The 15,718-nt window shown below is 34.4% G+C and overlaps 1 protein-coding gene across 8 annotated transcripts in view; it reads left to right on the forward strand.

Annotated features, from left to right (window-relative positions):
* The window catches only part of CNTN1 (contactin 1), a 363,526-nt gene that overhangs the window by 214,554 nt on the left and 133,254 nt on the right, over nt 1–15,718 (forward strand). For all 8 annotated transcript variants that reach the window (XM_082349367.1, XM_082349364.1, XM_082349361.1 and 5 more), the window contains 3 exons: nt 5,222–5,354; nt 8,797–8,969; nt 10,775–10,870. In XM_082349367.1, the coding sequence (XP_082205493.1) occupies nt 5,222–5,354; nt 8,797–8,969; nt 10,775–10,870 (402 nt within the window). The remainder of the gene's footprint in view (nt 1–5,221; nt 5,355–8,796; nt 8,970–10,774; nt 10,871–15,718) is intronic.

The raw sequence follows: 15,718 nt of genomic DNA on the forward strand, positions 1-15,718 counted from the left end.
TCATTAAGAGTAGATCAAAAAAAGAGTGAAGTGCTGTCTTCAATTAGCTTGAGAAGTCATCTATATAATTGTGTGCTCCTTTTTAGAAGAATATATCGAGTACAAAAAAGAGCACGTGTTTTAAAAATAATTTTATTTTTTTTAACATATTATCCATGTCATGTGTTTCTTGTACCCTTTAACCCCATAATACTTCCAAAGCATGATAATTTGTCATCTAATCATTTCCATGGCCCTAGAAGAAAAGCAAGGGATGGCTTAATTTTTGTTGATGGAGATTATAATGCTTATATTAATGGATCCTTTGCTGAACCTTGTGTTGTATTCCCCCTGAAAGTTCTTTTTCCTTGATCTGGGCTCCCTAGCTGAGCTAACAGAGCAATGAGCTCAGATAGTCTTCAAGGGGGTTATGAAGTTCACATTCAGAAGTTCACACTGAGCATGCCACAACAATTCAAAACCTTGTGTTGAGTAATTTATCTTCCCAGAGCCCAAATATGTTCTCAAAATAAAATGTATAGAGTAATTAGTAAACCACCTAATGGAATATTATGCATTATTTTAATCAGGCTCGAAAATTTTACAAAAGCTAGAAATGTACATTTATAAAATATACTGAGTAGAAACACTAATGTGATGTGGTGTGTCACATTCTTCTTTTTGATCTAGAAAGTGGGCAAAGGGAAATATCTTAAATGTAATATTTTCTCAAAGTGAAAAATAAATTAAATATTTTATCGGAAATTAGCTTCATGTTTTTATCCCTTAAATGTTTTGTTGTCTCTTCCTATAAAGGGCAGATAGAAGTGGAGTACTAGGAAATATCTGCATATAATTTTGGAAAAGCACTTGTCATTGAGAAAAAAATAGCATGGGGCACTGATAATATCCAGTTTGGCCTATAAACTTCAACCCAGCTCATCCCAAAAGTGTTTTATCTTTACATCTATCCTTTGAGGGATTGCCTATCAATAGATATAGTCCCATCATTATTAACATGTGGCATTCCATTATTTTCAATGGAAATATTCATTGCTGGTAACTTTTCCAGAAAAAAAAAAAAAACTAAGCATTATGATCATGATGAAGAAACTATAAACATATTTTCAGTTTACTAAAAGATGACCGATTTTTATCTCAAAGGAATATACCTTAAAATCATAGAGTCAGAAAGTACATTGGTAGATTCCAGGGGCCGGGAGGTGAGGGGGTGGGGAAGGCGAATGGGGAATTGTTAGTGTTTAATGGGGACAAAGTTTCAGCTTAGGAATGTGAAAAATTCAGGAGATGGATGATTGTGAGAGTTGCACAACAGTGTGAATGTACTTAGTGCCACTGAACTGTACAGTTAAATATGGTTAAAATAGTATGTTTTATACTATGAGACTTACCACAATAAAAAAAATTAAGAAATAAAATAAAGTAAAAATGAAAAAAAGATACACTATCAAAAGAAACATTAAAACCATGCATTTTATGAAAATAGGCAAATCTACTAATCTCTACCTCCATATTGATGTGTGTTTGTGTGCAGCTGTCTTTGTTGGATTTCAAAGCACTGTACAGTACTTTAAATAATCAAGACAACTTGGAATGAACAAAACTCACTTTATTTCAAAGTGATAAAAGTATTTATTTCAAGAAGGCTAATAAAATTATAAATTAAATTGAGAATTCAGGATTATTACAAACCCTATACTGGCACTACCAGAGGGCACTCTAGAAGCAGGTGCTAGCAGGCCAGGATTAACTATTTCTACATTGGAAATACAATACTGTTGAAGAATCTTTAGGTAATGAAACCCTGCACCTATTGAGATGAGTTCAAATTTTGTGAAATAGTGTGTAATCACCATTATTAAATGAAGTAGATACTTAATTAGTTGACAGTCTTTTCAATTTGCTGCTTCATGCAAAATTCTCCAATGCAAGTTGGAGTCGACCTAAAGAAAAACCCTTAACCTTAAAGACCTGAAATTCCCTTAAAAGTGTCTTTCATAGGGGACATCGCTGGTGGCACAGTGGTTAAGAATTCACCTGCCAATGCAAGGGACAGGGGTTCGAGCCCTGGTCCTGGAGGATCCCACATGCCACGGGGCAACTAACATGTGCCACAACTACTGAGCCCATGGGACACAACTACTGAAGCCCATGCTCCTAGAGCCCGTGCTCTGCAAGAAGAGAAGCCACCGCAATGAGAAGCCTGCTCACTGCAACAAAGAATAGCCCCCGCTCACTGCAGCTAGAGAAAGCCCACACTCAGCAACGAAGACCCAAGGCAGCCAAAAATAAATAAATTAATTAGCTAATTTAAAAAATAAATTTTTTAAAACAGTGTCTTTCACAGAGCATAACTTTTAAATTTTAATAAAGTCCAACTTATCAAATTTTTTTCTTTCATGGATCATGCTTTTGGCATTATATCTCAAAACTTCACCATATGCAAAGTCAGAATCAAGTCATTGACTGAATTAAGGACAACCAACACCTCTAGTTCACCAAACTGTAGCCTCGCAGATGACCATCTAAAATTCTTATGCTGCCACTGATGTAACAAATGGAAACTCAAGATCTAATCCAGTGCAGATCAGTGGGCTTCTGTTTAAATTATATGCATAATTGCACCAAACATCCATTCCTCTTTAAATTTGATGATCTTTTCTATTGGTAATGATAGTAATACCATAATCATCAGGCTTGTATATAAATACAATGTACTTAGAAGATATTCATGAACTTTAAACTCCCCTAAACACTATTTATTTTTAGTATTCTAAATATTTAGTCTATTTAGGTTTTTTTTTTAATTGCTCAAAAATTTCATACAAAGCTCATAATTTATCATGGGGTAAAGTGAGAATAGAAGTCATCTTACCTTCCAGAAGAGAATCAAAATATATTAATAAAATTGAACTCCTCTGCTTGTCTTTGTAAGCTTTTTTTTTTTTTTTGGTAATTGGGAAGAAACAAGAGACTCTCCAGGGCAGCAGTGTTACTAAATTGCTCCAGTCAGAAAAGCTGTGCAAATGGGAGAGACTCAAGGAAGAGCTTATGAGATTGTCCAAGTGGGAAGAAAAAATAGCACATGATTTTTATCATAGATAAGCACAAGGTCATTTCTTTCAGAGATTAGAAAATCTAGACCCTACATCCAAACGAAGGTCTAGTTATCAAGGATTTGGGTCTCATTCCTCATTTTTCCCTGGTGTGCTATTACATCCTGAAAGGCCAGAAAACATTGGACATCATCAGGAAAATTACAGAAGCAAAGCAGAAAACATTATATGCATTTCTAGTTTTTACAACCTCAGGGATATGGAACGAGACACAGCTTAGAGCAGGACTTCAAAAGCATTAGCAGAGGACTTCTGTGAACACCTTGCACTCATTGTCTTACTTATGGTTGCAGTAGGCCTGTGAAGTCCTTAGGGCACGTGCCCCTATTCCTTTCTTTTTTTTAAACTGTAGATACCATGTAGAACAAACAACTTGTATAAAACAACGGCTAGAACACTGCACAGCCAGAGCTAAATCCCAGTTTCTCTGGTTCCTCCAATTCTGATCCAGAAATTTATCTGCGGTCTGAAATAGAATGGTGGTTTTGGAATGTAACTAAGGTCTATAAATTCTTGAATGGCAATTTCAGCACATTCCAACTAAAAATGAGGCTTCTCCCTTTGAAATATTTCAGGTCAGTTTAGAAAAATTAATGCTTCATACTGGGAGAAACTAACTGAAGGTTTTTGTTAGTCATCTATATACACAGAAATATGTATTGACATAATGCTTATGGAACCAGAGCTACAAGAATGAATAAAATTTGGCTCCTGAAGCTTTTGGAATTAGTCTAAGAGCTGATATACATAAGATATTTAAATTAAATTTTGAAAGGATTGGCAAATTCATGAGAACGTTGGTAAAATCAGTAGTTATTGATTACTGACTACATGGGTTGTCTCAATGTAATTCTCACAATAGTCCAATGAGATAGATTTTATTATTATCCACATTTTATAAAGCATGATATTGAGTCTTGGAGACATTAAATAATTTTTCCAAAAGCACTGCTAAACAGTACTAAAGCAAGATTTTAAAGACGTAATTAAACTGCTTGTTAAGAGAAACTGGGAGAAAGCTCTTATCCTTAAGTTTAATGTTAGAACAACCAAACTTTCAGTGTAGCATTTGCCTTACACTCTCTCTTAAAAAAATAAATTGGAGGCTTGAACCATAGCTTTTGATCAAGCAGAGACATTACAATGATCCCATGTAAGACTATTCCTCATTTCTAGTCATATACATCAGTATTAATTCATTTGGGTCATATGGCTGTTAGCTGTGTTCTGTAAATGGTGCCACATTGATGACATGGGAGTGATTCTCTTCTCCTCATCCTGCTATGAGGTGTCACACCTGCCCTCCAGAGAGGATACACAGTCAGGAACAACTGCTTCTCAACACTGGTATTTTTGTGGTAGATTTTAAACGAGTTGGCCAGATCCCATATCATGTAATTAGTTTATTGATTGTTCTAGATGTTGCTAAGTACTAGTGCTGGTCACATGTTTCAAGATAAAAACAAAAACAAAACAAGAACTGACCCCAAAAAAGGACTCATTTCCCCAGAGCATCTAGAAATTCATTCATTATATTGTTCAAAAGTTGTTAAGCACCTAGTATGTTCCAGACCTGTCCCCAAGCATCTGCAATCTAGTGAAACAGAAAGTTGTATCAAGAATCACAGCAGGTGTGTTAAGTGTCATAAGCCTGATAGGGAGTTATGAGAACATAAATGAGGACCAACTAAAGCTAGGAGGGGTTGGAGAGGTGGTTTCATGAAGGAACTAACTCTATGACTAAATCATAAAGGAGTGTACAAATTTTGATAAGAGGGGAAAAGTCAGATGGTGATTCCAGAAAGAGGAAAAGTATGTGCAAAGTGTCGGCATGACAGCATGACTTGTATGAGGAGCCGTAAATAGTTGCCAAAGCATGGCAATGCAGAGTGCTTTTGGAGAAATGATGAGAGATGGGCAGAAAAGAATTTTGAATAAAGAACCTAAACGTTTTCCTCAGGATTATAGTGGCAAATATCTTTGGTTTGAATGAAAATGGAGATTCCATGTTTCTGACCTTTTTTTTCAAAAAACTTTTTAATGCACCCAAATTATCTTTGATTTGTAAAATAGAACAATGTAAAATAATTGTATTTTTCTTATAGTTTCTGAGGAAGACAAAGGATTTGGACCAATTTTTGAAGAACAACCAATCAATACCATTTATCCAGAGGAGTCACCGGAAGGAAAAGTTTCACTAAACTGTAGGGCACGAGCCAGCCCTTTCCCAGTTTACAAGTAATGTACCTCGTTGTTCTTTTCAGAATGAAGTGTTGGACTAAAGATTACAGATCAGCATCTATGACCCTGTATCTATAGAGAAAGCTATGGCATAAAGCTTTCTACGGAGTCCAGGAACATTAACAAAAATATTGTCATACAGGTTATTTTTTTAAAGTTATTAATACCCAAATAAGCAGTTTTCTCAAATATATGCAAATAATTCACTTCCTATTTCCTGCACAGATAATGCCAGTGTCATTTGACATTATCCACTTAAAAACTGGCTAATGGAGATCATGCTATTAAGTAAGAAAATGGTTATATGAATAATATGCACAATTTAAATATATGCATTTGAGGATAAACTGGTTTTGTATGTATTGGCCTGGATAACTCATACCTACAGATGATGGATAGTATTTCTATATTAACTACATTTAAAGATCTTCTTACATAGATAACTCTAGAAAGCACCATTTTTTCAGTAGTCTCAAATCTATATTACAGACAACAAAGCAAATTCCTTAAATGTCTCTACATATTGGACAATCTATATAACATACCTCTTTATGTTTTTCTGGAGTACATATTTATGCTATCAAAAATAACTTTATAAAAAGTAACATTTGGTTCTCTTGCTTCAGAGTGTTCAGAAAAGTATACTAACAGTTTCTAGCCTGATGCAAAGAATAACATTTAAAAATTAAGCAAATGCCAATGGATTTTGGTTCCAGGAAAACAAAGCAAGTGATTGATGGGGAAATTGGGGCTCTAGTGTGTTAATGTCACCTGAGTTAATTGAAGGTTGTCATTCAACAAAGTTGATTTTAGTACTAGATTTTTCTTTTCATGGATAGAAAAATAACTTCCCATTGTTTTAAAAAGTTGTTGTCATGGAGAATACCCCTTCCCCCCATTTAATTATACTTGAACTCATTTTCTCTCGCCTCTGGCTATAATTACAGAAATTTTCTTAAAATAAATATAAATTTATATATAAAATCACCATCTCTTTAAAATCATTTTTATAATTTTATAAAAGTAGAAGTAGATATTTTATAAATTATAAATAACACATTTGTTCTGAAAATATTTGATGGGCTTCATTTATTTCTACCCTTAAGTCATATATAATGGGAGTTTATGTACATAACCATGGACATGGCATAGTATAACTAATGGAGGATCTAGAGAAGATTTAATCCAAATACAAAATTTTATAGGAGAGGAAGCTGAGTCCTGAATAAGTAAGTTGACTTGCTCTGCTCCAGGGCTAGTAAATCACAGATCTAGGACTGAAATACAGGTTTTATGACTTTCAAAGAAACATATAATTTTTTTCAGTATTTATCTATCTAGACGGGTCAATAGCATTTCAAAAGCTATTTCAGTGACGGTTATTCTGTGACAATTATTCTGTGACAGTCTGTCCTTGACATTCATACATGGAACCTAAGCAAATCAGCCTCCAGGCTCCAATGGGAGAGAAAAGAACAGCAGAGGTTGTTCTCAGATAGTATTCTACGAACATGTACTTCTCTTTGCTGCCACCACTACCACCATCCAGCAGAGGCAGTAAGAAGCAAAGTTTTACATCAATAAAATTTTGTACATATTGATTAGCACCTCTCTCTAGCTCCCTCCTGCTAGTCCCACTTAGTCTTCTCATTAAAATATAAAAAAGAACAATGAAAAGCAAAACTTTGCTTGGCAAATACATCACCAACTCCCTCCCAAAGGTTGCATCGGCACTTAAGTCCCCAGGGCAAGTACAACCTGATTATCTACACGTTAATTTAGAGAGCTGAAAGGGAGAAGTAGACATTTAATTGTTAGGAAGGTGATCTGCATCTGACAGCAAAATAAAAAATATTCAGCTCATGATGCAGCTTGTCAGACAGAAGAACACTTGCAGTTATGAACATTTACTTAATATTCAGGGCAAGCCATACTTACCTTGGTAATCATGCAATTTGTCATTCACATAGTACTTTTATATTTATGGCATGTTCTGTGATAATTTGTTATTCGTGACAACATCATGAAAGTTACAACAGGGAACTTTACCTTTCACTCATCAGCCTTGAGGCTTTCATTATCTTGCCTTGTCTCCCACAATAACAAGAACTCCAATAAAAATTGTGTTTAAAGCTGTGTAAAAGGAATTACAACAAAGGTGAATCTTCCTAAAAATAAAATAGACCGGTGAACTTACCCAAACACAGCAAAATTTAATCATTATATGACATCAAGGGCAGAATCAGACCCACTTGGAAGAAGTTAAAGCAAGAAATAAAAATTTAAAGTAAATATAATGAGGGGGCATAAAGCCTAACAATTGGAACTGCCTAACAAGGAAACCCATTGCCTTGGCAAGTACTAAGTGACTTGACATTGGCTGGTTCAGTCAGGGACAATATTGCCATCAGCCGGGATGAGGGGGATGATTTACTCATTGGGTTGGTATTTGGTAGGTTTTCAGAAGCAAAGCACAGTTTTCTGTTGTTCACTTTTGAATTACTTCCTACACAGTAAAAATTAAAACTAAAAATGTTCCAGTAATTTGATTTATTAAAAAATATTCTAAAATCAATAGACCTTTTTGGCAAGATTCTGACCCTAATCAGAATTGTGCAGCCAGGCAATGAATGATGGGACCACAGCCCACTGGTTGACCATGGCTCTTGTCTTATAACATTGCAGAAGACATGGAACCTTAACCCTGATAGAACATGATTATAAAATTATGCAGGTGGTCAACTTAATTGACAACTATTTTATATATGCAATCTTCTCATCATCTCACCAAGAAAGTTAGACTCCTGTTTCTAGTTGGTGTATTCATAACATCATCTCCATATAAATATACCTGCAATAGTGTATTTGTGGCTTGGAAACGAAGACCCAGTTGACTTTAATCATGTTCAAATAGTGTGATTGACCTCTAGTGGTCAGAATATGACATTTACTGAGAAGAATCCTGATTTCAATTAGTATGTTTTTTTCAAAAATGACTCATATTTAGAATCAGATATTGATTTTTTATATTTTTATTTCTGCTATAAGAATGTTTTTAATATGTTATACAATGTATCTATATGCATGAATCTAAACTAGTGCATAAATGGTTATCATTTATAATCCATGTATATCTGCTAAGAAACCAGTTTATGTGGCAAAATTCAATGAAATATTTGTCCCTTGGGATGCCTCATGAAAAAAAAGGAAATTATTCATACACTTGAACATTTACCTTTCTGTGCCTGAGATGAATTATAAATCATGAGCCCAGAGGCACAGAATTATAGGATGTGAAGAAATACTACTCTGAGTCAACTACTTAATCATCTGACTTCACATGGAGCTATACTCATATTATTTTAGAACAATGTTAGCCCGGTACACTGTTTGCAGTCTTCTTGGCCTTTGATATAACATTTATTTCTTTTTGTCATAGATGGAGAATGAATAATGGGGATATTGATCTGACAAGTGATCGGTACAGTATGGTAGGAGGAAATCTTGTGATCAACAATCCTGACAAACAGAAAGATGCTGGAGTATATTACTGTTTAGCATCAAATAACTACGGAATGGTCAGAAGCACTGAAGCAACCTTGAGCTTTGGATGTAAGTAATTGTAACTTTAAAAAGGGCAGATGCATTTAGGCGAAGTAAAACTTAGATGTTATCATAAGAGTTTAACAAAAGGAGAAATCAAGAAAAAAAAGAAAGTGAAGGACTCCGTAGATGAGGTGGGTCTTACCAGATTAGTGGGCCTTAATTGTGTGGAGAAGAAAAAATTTCAGGAGAGCAAAATGTCACGAGGGGTATTATGAACGTACTTGAAGTAGTGAAAGATAACACTGGAAAATAAACTAAGGCCATGTTCAAAATGGTCTTGAATGAGTTTCTAAAGATTACTATCAATGGAAATGCTAAGTTATGCATTCTCAGTGGGGGTGATATCACCCCCAAGGGAGTGAAAATTGGATTTTGCAGTGGGGGGAACCATCTTAGATATTACAACATAATGGTCTATGGCTCTCCAAAGCTCAGCCCCACCCAACAAAATCTTATTCCTTAGTATTTAATTTTTCTTGTTAGGAATAAACTAAATAAAAATTTTAATTGATTAATTAAATAATTAATTTTAAGTTTAAATTAAATAAAATTTCTCATTTTGGAGACAATAATAATGAAAAATATTTTGAGAAACGTTGTGCTAAACTAAAAGTTAGAGGTTATTCTGAAAGAAGAATGTGTGTTGGGAGAAGAGCTGGACTGGGTGTTCTCCATGCGTGATTTTATGTCAGCATTTAAATATTCTGCAAAATGAATTATAGGATGAAAGTGACATTTTAAAAGGACTCAAGTGGTAGTGATTACCAGGAGGGAGTGAGACAGGGTCAGGAAGTGCAGTCAGATTAAATTGGTGTGGTGACAGTGGGAATGTAAATAATAAACTCAGTCCTTGAAGAAATACACAACAGATTGCATTGCATTGAAAGAAAAAGACCTTCAATATTTTCTTAAGGAAAGTCTAGTCAAAAGGCAGAAACATTCTGCTCTCTTTAAAATGGAATGGGCACAAGTAAAACCAATTTCAAGGATGGGAGGAAGCATTTAAATTGTCGCTTCACATGCAGAGGTGACATTAAGTTATCTACAGTGAGATAGATGTCAGCTAAGTTTTGAGGACAGGGATGGCATTCCAGTGAGGCATCAGGGCAAGAAAAGTAGATTTGAAGCATTCTTTGCAAAAAGGTTATTGGAATGATAAATTTTCAGGGACATAATTATACTGAGAGAAGTAAAAATTAGATTTTATAATTTGAGTACTGATCACATGTAAGGAATAGAAGATGAGGCAAGACTGAAACAGAATGAGAACCAGTAAAACAAATGAAGAATCAAATAGTAGGCTATCAAAAAAAAAAAGCAAAATGTGAGTTCCAAATACACAGGAGAGAGTAGAGGAAATAAAAACAGGAAAACCCAGAATTTGAAAAAGAGCAATAGATTGTTGACCTTAACATTCCTCAACTAGGATCCTGCCCTTCATCTTTATTCCTTCTCTCCACTGGAGTCCTCCCTTAGACTTTCTCTGGTAGAGCCCTGGGTTTGTCTGAACACACTATTTCCAGATACTCTTATGGAGATTCTTCCTAAATCTGAAACAAAGTTTAGGAAATGCTCAATCTTCGGGGTTGTCCAAATAGTTATCAGGTGCTACCAATGTCCATACTCTTCTGTAGTGTGTGCACATCCCAGTGTGTGTACAAGGAAATTAATTGACTTTGATAGGTTTCACCAAACCAACAGAGAACTATTGTATCTAAAAGTGAGTTAGTAGCTGAAAAATAAACTTTAATGAGTATCAATCTTTCTATTGCCCAGAGAGTGAATGTTTTCCTTTTTGTTTTCATGATTAGATCTTGATCCTTTCCCACCTGAGGAACGTCCCGAGGTCAGAGTGAAAGAAGGGAAAGGAATGGTGTTGCTCTGTGATCCTCCATACCATTTCCCAGGTAAACTTATCTCTTCTGTGATTATAAGCACCTAGGAAATGAAATGGGGAAATTTCTATTTTCTTTTTTTTTTTTTATTTTCTTAATAATAATGGAACATTTATAATTAAATAAGACTCAATATTTGCATAACCTTATAATGCATGACTTACTAGTGCTTATAGATGCTTGCTTTTTTAAGTTCTTAATAACTGGGCCTTAACTCCAAAAATCTATGGTCATTTCAGTTTATAAACAATATATATGTTGGATTATGTCCCTATTAAAGTTCCTGTTACACAGGAGAAAACACGGTAGATTTTCTACAAATGACTCCTGAAATAGAATAGTACCAAGGAAAAATATATAATCAATCATTTTATTAACAATTTAGCATCTACAGTATACTGTGAACTGTAATTAAACACTAGAAAGGAATAAAGACATAATAAATTATTAATCTCTGTAGGAGTACCAATCCACTAGAAAGGGGCTAAATCAAGTGTCATCTATTACAAGATTCAACTTTTGAATACATGTTTTCAGTAATTTGATATGGCTAAAAGAAAAGCCACCAAAGTGTTAATTAAAAGATGAACACTGTCTACATTTCACTTGTTTTATTTATCAAATATCCTCTTCAAACAATATATTAATACCACTTTTCTCACAGAAAAAAATGTTTTGGGTTCTTATAGTTTTAATATTGTGTCATGAAATTGTCTTTAAATATCTCCATAGAGAATGATTCATAACAGGCTAGTATAAATCATTTTGTACAGAATATATTAATATGGCATATATATACATATATATATATACTATTCCAATTATGTATATATAAATTCAGATTGCTTATTGATCATTTTCTTTCTAATAACTATGGGAAAAAGATAATTGATAAACATAGGAGGAATTTATGAATCCAAAATGTTGTAGAAATATTTCAAAGAGGGAGTAGTCTTTTTTTTGAAGAACTGACAAAACTCTGAAAAAAATTCTATCATGTTCATAGTGTTTCCCACAAACCGAATGATCATAAGTCACCAGTGTCTACATTTGACCATATTCAACACTGGATGGGCTTCATTCAATCACTCATTCACTCAACAAATCTCTTGTGAGCACTTGTTATGTATCAGGCACTGTTTACACCACAGAAATACCTCGGTGAGCAAAATAGAAAAAGCCACTCTCCCTCAGAGACCTTCTACAGGGAGAGAGACAATAGACAAGATAAATAGTTAACAGACATAGCATGTTAGATATGAATAGATAAGTGAAAGGGAGAAAAAATAATCCAGGAAAATGTGGAGAAGAAGTGTTGAAGGGATGGCTAAACTTTTATAAAGGGCATCACTGAGATGGTAACTTTGAAATAAAGCCTGAAGGAAATGAAGAAGCTAAAATGCAGATATTTGAAGGAAGGACATGCCAGATATATGCCACAGCAAGAACAAAGGTCTGAAATGGGAGTATGGAGGAAGATAAAGTGAGCCAGGTTGCTGAAATGGTGAATGAGATACAGGGTAGCAAGAAATGAAATCAAAGGGATACAAGAGATATATTGGGTGGAACCTTATAATCCATAGCAATTACATTGGCTTTTACTTTGAGTGAGATTTACATTGAAGGGCTTTAAGCAGAAGAGTCATATGACATCACTTAAGTTATAGAAAGTTAAATCTGGCTACTGTTGTAAGAAAAGACTCAGGGGAGGGTAAAAGTGAAACCAGGAGATCAGTTAAAAGGTATTGCAATCATCTAGGCAATGAACGGTGGACCAGAGCAGTGGCACTGGAGGTGGGAAGAAATGGTTAAATTCAGGATATATTTTGAAGGAAAAGCCAAGAGGACTGGCTGGTAGACTTTCTATGAGATATAAGAGAAAAACAGGAGTCAAGGATGACATCAGAGTTTTTGTCATGAGCTCTTGAGAGGATGGAGCTGCGATTGCCTGGAGGAATAGCTATGGACAGAAGAGTGAGGTGCCTGATTTAAACTTTCAAAAGGAGTTGGCAAATTGGCAGTTCTGTGAATGTGGAACCCAGGGGCAACATCTGAGCTAGGAATATCAGTTTGTGATACATCATTATATAGTTTTAAAAGCCATAGGAATGCATGTGATAACTTAGGGAATTAGTATAGATAGAAAGGGGGGAAATGTCCAGGGAACAGGCTTTGAGATTTTTCTGAGATCAGTCTTGTTTTCAAGTCTCTGTGACATCTTTACTACTGTGCCGAATGAAGAATTTCATGGACCAAAACAAGGTTGATAGAAGCTTCAAATCATTAAGCCAAATGACTGAATTACCTCTTCATCCTGATAAAGATACATATGTTTATATGGGCAGGGGCAGGACAGGGAACTAAGTAGGTCTTTTAAATAAGCTGGAGAAACATCATTAATCATAGAATAGAATCTGAGCAGCTCTTCATCTCCTTTTGTCCAATTGTGTTCTTAGCGGATTATGACCCCTTTGAACATTAGACATGCCATCTTCAAACATAAGAATGGACATATGCTTCAAAACCATAATGTGTGTATGTATGTGTACTAGTTTACCATCTCCATGCCATAAATCTATCTTCCTCCTATATGCAGTTAAGTTAAGGTTTTGTGTTTGCAGTTTAAAACTTAATGGCGTTGAAGGTGTAAAGGAACCTGCCTTTGGATTCTGAGCCTCAAAGAATGTTATATATGCAACTATTTATATTTGTCAAACCCTGTTGCTCTACTTGGTGATCTTATAACCTAGGATTTAGTCCTTACTAAGTCAAGTCAACTTAAACATATCTACATCTCAATTTCCTTGTTTAAAATTTGGGAATAATAATTCCTGTGCCACCTACTTCATAGACCTTGTTATGAGATTCAAATTTAATAATATATTTTAAAATGATAAAATGGATATATAATTAAAATGGATTATTATTAAAGTAAATAAAATACATTTAGTACATTTAGTATTTTGAATCTTATTATTAAAGCAAATAAAGTACTTCTTACTCTACGAAGAAGTTTTTATTCACTATTAATAGCAATGTTGTCTTTCTCATTTATGCACAGGAAAAAGATCTAGGAGAGAAGTCTCATTGTTTACAATCCATGACATTTTTCTATGGATTTCGGTGTTCTACAGTTTCTTGCAAAGAGGAGAACTCTGATTTGAACCAGTTTACTTATTTATCAAGAATACTTATACATAACTATATCAGTACAGATGTTGATTCAATTTTATAACAACATTTGATATACAACGGATTGCCTAATGCCTAGCACAGAATAAGTGTCCAAAAAATATGTGAGGAATGAGAGAGTGAAAGAGTAAATAAATGTGTTCATTAAATTGGTGGATATGTAGTGATTACAATTTCATGAAAAGATAAATTTTCCTGTTAAGATTTTGTTTTATTAAATAGCAATCAATAATTCATGAATGTGTAAGACTTCCTAAACCCTTAGACCCTCAGGAAATGAAAACATGATGCTTTGTTTCTGGCCAATTTTCAGAACCATCAGAAATTGAGTTATACATCTCACAAAATAGAAATCATATATGTGTATATTAAGTGAGAGAATAAAGCTGAAATCCATCTTCAAAGGGTGGATACTATTGACAAAATATGGAATACCTAGTAATAGACATGGTGTGAATTTTTAAATGAATAAGAAAGTGGGAATACTCCTAAGAAAAATAACTCATGAAATGTTGAATATGATACTGAATGAATCTCAATAGACTAAAAAGGTAAGCACAAAAATAGACACGAATGCCAGAGCATGGTAGGGAGTATATGAGCGCACGGTATAACTTGGTATAAATTTCTTTCTAAAAGAGTTTAATGTATAGTTTACTGTGAGTATCAAAGAAAAATTAGAAGCTATAGTGATTTTATTGGTATAGGTAAATTCTGTTCTGTTGAGGTTAATTAACAAAAAAAATACAAACATCTTCTAAAAAGTTTGTGAATTATTCATCCAGGGAACACTTAAGTACTTTAAATCTATTTCAAGGAGAAATATATAGTATTTATAAAGGTTAGATAAGTGATGTATTTCAAAGTAATACAATGAAACTAGTCAGATGCACTATAATTGGCCAAAACAAATCCCCCTGTAATATGGTCCAGACTCTCTTGAGGCAAAGGAAAAAACATCCCAGACATCTATCAATAAAAGTAATGTTTTTGAAACAGGTGCTGGTACTTACTACTTTTTCTAAAAAAGTAATTTTATAATAATTTATTTTTTAAGCCAAACAGCAGGGCTATGAAGAAAGCAGGTGTTGGCTTTTTCAGAGATGGTTAATTTTACCATCTGCATGGGGCAGGGGAAGACAGATAATCCATTGAGTCCCTGTGAGAACTGGGTCAGGGTTTGGCTCTTGATTGCCTAAATTCAGTCTCATTCTTAAGTCCGAGCAGCAGGGCCACTACCACACCAGTCGTGGAACCGTTTTGGTAGTTCTGGGGTGGAAAGGGAAGTTAGAAGATCTGTTCTGCCTCCCTACTGCTCTATATCCCTGGGCAAGTCAACTAGCTAAAGCTCTGTGTCCCTGTTTAAAAATGGCAATAGCAATTCCTACCTTTGTTTTAATGAGAAATGATAGCTTCCAACATATTGCAATTATTCTTTCATCCAAGCAGATGGCTTATCAGTAGGCAAAAATTCGTTAAATAAATTTAGATTAATTATTAATATTACAAGTCCCATAAGGACAAAGACCAAATCTGTCTTGTTTAGTGACACATAGAAGATAACTCAGTAAACTGGAGAATCCACATTGGGCATTAAATCAGCCAGACCAGTTGTTCTGTAGTCCAAGACTTATGTTTCTATCAACATCATGGCAATAACTTCTCTGA

The sequence above is a fragment of the Balaenoptera borealis genome (assembly GCF_965194805.1).
Source record: "Balaenoptera borealis genome assembly, chromosome: 13".
Classification (NCBI taxonomy): Eukaryota; Metazoa; Chordata; class Mammalia; order Artiodactyla; family Balaenopteridae; genus Balaenoptera; species Balaenoptera borealis.